Source organism: Rhynchophorus ferrugineus, unplaced genomic scaffold (assembly GCF_030347505.1).
Source record: "Rhynchophorus ferrugineus isolate W39M unplaced genomic scaffold, kcgeb_rfMv2 rfM2, whole genome shotgun sequence".
In the NCBI taxonomy this organism is placed as follows: Eukaryota; Metazoa; Arthropoda; class Insecta; order Coleoptera; family Curculionidae; genus Rhynchophorus; species Rhynchophorus ferrugineus.
In genome coordinates, this window is record NW_027472581.1 from 72,232,700 (window position 1) to 72,241,412 (window position 8,713).

An 8,713-nucleotide genomic window follows, 5' to 3' on the forward strand; every position below is an offset into this window, starting at 1 on the left:
TTTTTTATGCAGTTTAACTGCTACTGCAAAAATTCCTCCAAATCTATTTGAATCCATTCAATTTCTGAAACCTATCGAACTTAAATTTTGTTTTCAAGATTTTAGGAAAGAAGTTTTGACAATCAGAAGACTTGAGCAAAAATTGAGAGAGCACAATCTTGAATAGTATCCTTACAAAATGCTGCTATATTAATATACAATATATCGTTGTTTACAAGCAAAGTACCAAAATAATCTGAAAATTATATAACATATATTACATATAAATCTATATAAGCTTACGTTCACCATATTTTTGTCAAGGTGGCGGCTAGGACGATAGCCAGAATGTTGAAAATCACTTGAATGAAATTAGTAGAAACGAAAATAGTAACTAAAAGCATACGAGTAAAACAGTCGATAGTAAATAGTAAAAAAATCAATCGGACCGAAATTTGTGACCGAAAACAGTCAAAACAGTAAAAAGTAGTAAATTACTAAACAGTCGATAGTTAATTTCAGTCGATATTTCCTAACGCTAATTAGATCACTATTGTCCATTAGCCGGGTATATTATTATTGGGTATTGGAAATATGGGGTCTATGCTTTCACAATGGACTCAAGCTCATAATCTTACCCTGACTTCTTATGAAATTTTGCAATTAATTGCCAATCTATAGCCATTAATCCGGCTATAGACATGTTAATGGTAAGAAGATAATACTTACATCGCAAAAAATTTCAGCATCTCGATTGTTAGAAAAAAACAGCAAAGCCGAGTAAGTTAGTTAGCATTGTCGAATAACACGAAGAGCGTAGGATTGTGGATATAGCAGATGACATTGAAAAAATAGTCGTAAGACATCTGAAATGATGCCATTACTTGCAAATCGATGAAAATATAGACGTATCCGATAATGTTAATATGATATGTTTGGTACGATATGATTCTGAGAATACTATTTATGAAGTGTTTGTTGTTTTATAACTCTTTCCTAACACGAACGACAGCCGAAGAAATATTTAACTTGATTAAAGATTATATCAACAAAAATAACATTGAATGGTGAAAGTATGTGGAACTGAGTAATGATGGCGTAAGAACAATGTCAGCTATTCGTACTGGGCTTTATCCGAAGGTAAAAGTTGTAGCACCAGCAGGAGTGTATGGATGTGTATGGACGCAGTGCAGCATTCATAGTGAGGTATTGGCTATCATGAAATGTCGCGTCAAGTTCATAAACTTTATAAAATCTCGTCCACTGAACTCAACATTATTCTCTGTGTGCAAAGAAATGGGAAGTGATCACGAACATCTTTTTTTACACCGTGAGGTGGTTTATTGAATTAAAAGAATAGGTAAAAGTCTTTTGGAATAACATCTCCCAGCACACAGAAATGTAATATTTGAATTCAAGGTCAAAATTAATGATGTTAACTGGTTGCCAAAAGTGGTTTACATATTTTATATTTTTTAATTTTTAAATAATTAAAAAATATCCCTGCAATGTAACAATGTAGCAATATTTAAAGTACAAGACAAAGTAGAAGTTGCCTTAATGCGTGTGTGCAAAAAAGTACAACATGATTGCATTGCCACAAGACATCTTAACTCGACTGGAGAGGGATCTTCATGAATATTTTCCTCCAGTCGGCAGCAACAAAGCTTGGATAAGAAACCCATTTACATTGCCATTACCTATAATTTGTCATTAGTTAATTGAGCAGTCAATTGGTAGAACACCCAATGGGATATTTGACACAAAACTTTTATCATTTTTCGCGAACTTGGATACTTTAGCATAAAATAAGCAGGAGCTCCATACTTCGCACTAAAATTTTATTACTAAATAGGCGATACCAAAATATTTAGTATTAATAATTAAAAAATGTGTATTATTTTATATAAAGGAACCAGCTTAGGTTTAAAAGTATTTAAGTGGATCATGAATGGACAGTGTGAAAATTATTGAGCCATGACAAAACAATGCTTGGGAAATACTGCATTAGAATATTATAGATTATTTTTTCAAAATTAGTCATCAACACAATACGACGGACGTTTTATTAGTCACATTTATAGTATTTATAACAATTGAATAAGAAGCGATATGAGTAAAAGCAACCACCAAAAATATTAATATTCTTTTTATTTTTAGGTAATGGCTTCCGAAAAAGACATATCCAAGGGACAATACATTAATGTATCGACTAATGTTCAATACTCGATACAAAAAGATTATTTGCTACCATCTAAAAGGTTCGTGTGGATGTTGGGCGGATGGGGTCCCTGCTCCACTAGTTGTGGTGGAGGAAAACGTCAAAAAACCGTCGCATGCTGGGATAACCAGGCGGATAAGTTGGTTAAAAAGAAGTTCTGCTCACTGTTACAGAAGCCAGTTCTTGACACAGAGTCATGTAATAATTTTAGGTTTGTAACTATAATTGTTATTTTTATATGAGTTTGTGATAGGCGTTTATAAAAAAAATTGTTTATTTAAACAAATCGTAAAAAAATCAGCGCTATTTAATTCTAAATTTACCCATATTTTGGGATAGGAGAAATGATGATGAAATGAGATGAAAATCGAGGAGTTAAAGAAACAGCTTAAGGATCCATTAACAATATAAAATAATCATGGGATAATATCTTGTCTATTAAATGAAGCTTATCTTGTTGGTCTACAAATTGTATTATTTTATTTCATATTAATAAATTTCAAAATTTTTTAATTTATATGTTGAAAAGTTCATTTTGTTAAGGAGCCTTAAGCCAAAATATTAATTATAAGTATCTTAACAAATATACATTTGTTTCAAGTAAATGAACCCCGTTAAAATAATTAAGTTTTTAATTTATAGCACTTTACAAACAAAAGAGTAACAAAGGATTTTTAAAGGTTAACAACAACTTTTGTAAATAACAATATATATGAATACAAAAGCTCTATATAAATAAATGCATGCGTACCAGGAATAAGCAATGCTAAGCAACACACACACACATTGTTTATCTACACTGGATACAGAATACTTTTGAGCATGAAGATACGTTATAATCAAATGATAGTGATTATAATTAAGGTACAAAAATGCTGATATTACTCAATGTCACAAACACAAAAATGGCGTCATAAACGAACCATAGAAACAAGCAGTCGGGTTATAGAAATTATCCAATCAAATGCCTTTGTAGGGAAACTCAAATGAACCAATAAAAAAGTGATCTCAGAGCCACTATTATTTGGACCACGCTAAACATTTCATCGGTTTCGCCTACTTATGTAAAACCTCTATATTTAATTTGTGAATACATGAGATCTAAATTTAAGCATGTATGTTTGATAATGAATATACGAATAATTAATTAATTTAATAACTGACATATTATCATAGATCTGCAAAGTCGAAACAAACCATTGAAAAGTAAAAGTAAGTGAGATTCCTAATAAAATAATTTAGCTATATTTAGACACATTAAGACAATAAACATATGTATGAACTTTTAAAAAATGTTATTTTAAAATGGAATGTGACATTATTAACAAAATACAGTTCCAGAAGTAGTATTACTAGATTAATTTATAAACAAGGGGATATTAATGAAGAGCATATCCATTGACCCTTATTTATAATATATAATCCTTGTATATTTTTATATATGACAAAAACAAAAATTATATATATATATTTCATTTTTCAGCTGTGACTTTTCGTGGATACCTGGAGAATGGGAACCATGTAGCAAAACTTGTGGCTATTTGGGTGTTCAGTATCGAGAATTATACTGTGTTCCAAAGTCTTTATTTGATACAGTAGAAAATTCAAGCGCAGTATTGGTTAAACCATGGAAATATATGGTAAATCCCAATAAATGCATTAAAAAGAAACCTGACGATTTTAGACATTGTAACAGGAAACCATGTCCTGTTTACTGGCAGTATGGAAATTGGTCGGAGGTAATATTTTTTTAAATAGCTTTACTTTTTCTGCAACATCTTACAACTCGTAATTTCTATTAAATTTTAAGTGTCCTCTGTATACTAATATTGTTTTCTCACATATGACAGTGTTCACAAATTAAAAAATAATTTACCCTAAACGTTTATATGGAAAGACAGCCATAGTAAAGTAGCAGTGTTGAAATATATGAGCTTAAAAATTACAAAAAATTTTGCAAAATTCAAATTAAACAACTTAAATCTAGGTTACTAATTGATTAGATTAAATGTAGGTATAATGGCATAATGTTGCTAAAGGTTTATTAATAGGAATCATCATCACTTCGAACTTGGAACCCTCTTCATTAAATCAGGAAAAAGTTTTGGCCTAGCCGTTACGTCAGACAATATTAGTTACCTATCTTCTGATTTATATATTTTTCTTGGATTGTTATCAATGTCTTCTTCCAAGCTGTTAGCTGTATGGTATTTTTTTTTGTTCTGGCCTAAAACCAGGCGGTAGAATGCATGCCGCATACCTGGTCGCGGAGACTTGTCCTGGAGTGACAAGTTGGATCGGGTTATGTGCGACTGCCACTGGGCTTACCAATACACTAAACCGAAATTGCCTCACAGTTGACTCCTGTGGATCGCTACTGCTACTGCATTAAATTTGGGGATATGGCACCCGTTGATCGGGTAGCCGCTATTGGGCATGAGGACCCGGCGATTCTAATGATTCGCGATCCTGAGTGAACACACGACTGGATACTGTCATATGGGGGTAAAATTTATGACTGCAGCGACGGATGAGGTCGTTTCAGCCTGAAAAAAAGGGTTAGTTAGGTTAGCGGTGATGCGGTGCTAAGCACCCAACATGTCGACCAGCTCGCCAACAAGCGCGTTTTCAGAAGAACTTGAAATGAGTTATTGTTTGTGGAATGATTAAGATATGAAGTGCTTGATTTCTGGAGTACCAGTTTCCCTATAAATTTGATCATTTTTGACAATCCATGGGGCGTTTAAGATTCTCCTGAGGAGCTTATTTTGGAAAACTTGAATCCGTTTCCCCTGGTTGGGTGTAACAAATTTGAAGTAGACATTAGATCCGTAGAGGAGTGCGGACCGAATTAATATCTTCTAGAATAAGCCTTCGTTCACCTTTTATTTGAGAAACTTGCTCAAACCAATGAAATATGCGGCGCAGAATATATTTCTCAACTGTGTAATGATAATCGCATCTTAAATGATTAATAACCTTGGAGAGAAACATATATAAAATTTGTCCTAAATACAGCATTTGAAAGAATACAAACTTATGTCAGATTGTAGCAGTGTCCAAATTTCAGAGTTATATAGAAATATTGGCAAAATACTTAGTTATAATATTTCCTCTCAACAACAAGGACCATCTTAGAGAAGCAAAAGTTTAGCCGATTCGACATTAACATTAGATGCCACTTTCTTTTCCCTCCTGAATCATTGAACTCCTGCTCTTGCTCTAACTGGATTACGTTAGTCAGTGGAGGCTGATACATAAGCGCTGTAGTGCTGCAGAAAAGCTAAAGAAGTTCCCAAAATATAATTATGTAATCTCATTAAAATAATAAAATACATTCTATCAAAAAGCAAAAATCAGATCCCACTTAACATTCGCGAATTCTTTTTATAATAAATGATAAAAATTGCAATGGAAACGCGAGACATGGAAGTAACGTAGACCAGTGGAATAACTGGCCGTCGGTAGGTTACCGACGTTAGTCAGTGGAGACATCGAAGAAGTTCCCAAAATATAATTATGTAATCTCATTAAAATAATAAAATACATTCTATCAAAAAGCAAAAATCAGATCCCACTTAGCATTCGCGAATTCTTTTTATAATAAATGATAAAAATTGCAATGGAAACGCGAGACATGGAAGTAACGTGGACCAGTGGAATAACTGGTCGTCGGTAGGTTACCGACTCACGCTATCGCTAACAGTAACGCTAATATTTATCTGGGCCAAACGGTCGTACTCTGCGAGCTCCTTCAACCCCCACGCGGTACTTCGCTACCACCAGGCAACAGTAAATTTGATCACCGAATAACTACTTTAGAGGCATGTGATGTTATAATAAATTGTGCAAAAGATCGATTTCGATCGATTTTCGGAATACTTTGGATAGTATTGCGGTAAATTTCCTGAGAAGAAACTCACTTCCGTATGTTCCTTTTATCTCACACTTGATGAAGAATGATTGCGAACTGAACTGTCAGTTATTTATTCAAGAAGTGATTGCAGAACATCAAATAGTACACTACCTCTTTTTAAAAAAAAATTAATACCTAACAATATAGAAGATACATTGAAGGAGACTAGACAATTATTAGGAGTTATGGTAATAACTCCGATGATAACAGCAGAAGCCGAAAGGTATTTCTCAACACAAATGAAATGGCCGAAAATAGTTTAACTACTCTTGAATAACATTAAAACACAATTTATTTCCATAATAGACAATTTTAATGACAAAGTGATTACTACATTTTCGAACAGAAAAGAACGTATGATATTTATTTTGCATTTTGCAAGTGCAATATTTATTTTACATTTTTTTTGCTAAAATTGCAGAACACCTTAAAATTTTTATCAAAAGCCACCGCTCACGTTTGTTCTCAATACTTTCTTCAATAAGAATTTATCTAAAATTCATACTGTATCACCATCATCAACATCTGTATCAACGAATAGAGTGCTATTATCAGCGAACATCAAATCGATCCAGAACTTTCTGTTGAAAGACAGTGGAGACGCATTTGCTTGGCGAAATTGAGAAATCACTTCGCAATAATACACTGCTAATAGAAATATCGTAAGTTGACTGAAGAAGTTTAATAAGTTTTAAGAAAATATGTTCAGCTTCCAAGGCTAGCTAAAGTGAGACAATCTATACAGTCCCAAAAAGAATGAAAATCAATAAAAAAAAACCTGGGACCAATATGCACACAATTTAAATTGAGTGTTTAACGAAAAGCTGTTGTTTCAAGAAAAAATATTGATTTAAATGTGGAAGCTAGGTCAAATTCCTAGATATAGATCTATGTTTTATAGATAAAATAAAACCGGCAGAGCTTATAAATTGTCATAAATAAAATTTATTTGATAATTACCTTTGTTCTATTTATAGGACAAATTAGAAATTTACAGAAATTTTGAAAATTAGAATTTTACCACTGAGTATACCGTACATTATTTAGTGAAACCCTTAAATTGAAATTTGTAGATTTCGATTACATGTTATATTTTTTTGGAACTGTTATTTGTAATTCTTTAATAACATTATATTTTTAGTGTTCCGTAAGATGTGGAGTCGGCATTACTTCACTATCGGCCCATTGTCCTGCTACCGGTGATGGAATTTGTCTCGAACAAGCACCACCACCTCGAACTCAACAATGTTTAGGAGACCTTTCTCGGAATAACAATAAACTGTGCAAAGGTCGTAGAACCACAAAGATTTGCAAGCGAGATAATTCTAAGTATTGTGGCTTTGAATTGCTACAGAGGTACTGCAAACTTAAAGGATTTAGGAATTTGTGTTGCAAATCTTGTGAGGATTTCGGAAATTATAACGCTGATCATTTTCAAGATGAAATAAAAGTATTAACATACCAAAACTTTATATAGTTGAGAATTTCTATATCGATATAATAACAAATAGCTTTATGAGATTTTGTGATTTGTTTAATATAGATTTATTTAAGTGTAATGATTAATATTGACGTTTAATTGCTTATATGTCATTTTCTGATAATATTACATCCATCTATATGTCAATATTTTGATGTTAAAAGCAAACATTGATATGTGAAAACGGATTTATTATATTATGAAAATATTTTTGCGCCTGTCTTGAGCCAAAATATATTTTTCAGATTAAAAGTATTTAGTGATAGAATGTTGCCAAATGTAATTATTTTATTTTACTAATATGAATAATAAACGATTCTATAACTTCAGTCTTGCTTCAGTTCCTTCAATCATCACATAATATTTTGGCAGACGCTAGAATGCTCCCGAAAGGAAACGACATTAGAGAATATATGAAAGGTCATTAAATGAACTGTAAACATTAAAATAACAATTAATCAATAATACATGAAAAATTAAACATCTGTCTCTCGATTCGTAAAAAAAACTGGACTTTCGATAAAAAATAAACATGATTGTTAAATACATTAAACACGAAGGAATGTCATATGTTAATTCATACTGGTGGTTACAAAAAATATAAATAGTATTTTTTAAGTTTTGTGTAATTAACTTGAATTGGCCATGTTTAGAAATAATGACATACAGGCAGAAATGTAAAAACTGATAATAACTAATTGTCTCGTTTCACCAGTAACCGACCTGGATAAAACCGGATGAGTTCTAAGAGTACCTTTATTCTGTGTAGTCATACGTTTGAAGGTATCACAAATTCTAGAAGATTAATATATTGGCTTTGGGAAAAATTCGTGAGATTTTGTCAATGGCGCTAATTAAACAAAACTCAAGAAAAAAATCATTCAACGACACCACTAGATGCTCATTGCAAAGATAGTATTTGTTTGAGTTTATAACCATTGAAAATGGCGCAATTATCGAACAGACATTGTGTTAAAAAAATAGTTCGGCATATGGTGAAGGTGCTCTTTAAAATTTGTTGAACGAAAATGCAATGTCCACTTTGGTTTTGACAATTTTGATGGAAAAAATGAGCCAGAATGGTCATGTAATCTCTGAAAAAGTTGATGAAATTCTT

At 32.1% G+C, this 8,713-nt stretch overlaps 1 protein-coding gene across 1 annotated transcript in view; it reads left to right on the top strand.

Annotated features, from left to right (window-relative positions):
- The window catches only part of LOC143190360 (A disintegrin and metalloproteinase with thrombospondin motifs 1), a 56,688-nt gene extending 48,763 nt beyond the window's left edge, over positions 1-7,925 (top strand). The window contains exons 16-18 of the mRNA XM_076394599.1: positions 2,140-2,411; positions 3,684-3,939; positions 7,258-7,925. Coding sequence (XP_076250714.1) covers positions 2,140-2,411; positions 3,684-3,939; positions 7,258-7,593 — 864 coding nt within the window. The 3' untranslated portion in view covers positions 7,594-7,925. The remainder of the gene's footprint in view (positions 1-2,139; positions 2,412-3,683; positions 3,940-7,257) is intronic.
- Positions 7,926-8,713: the final 788 nt, after the last annotated feature.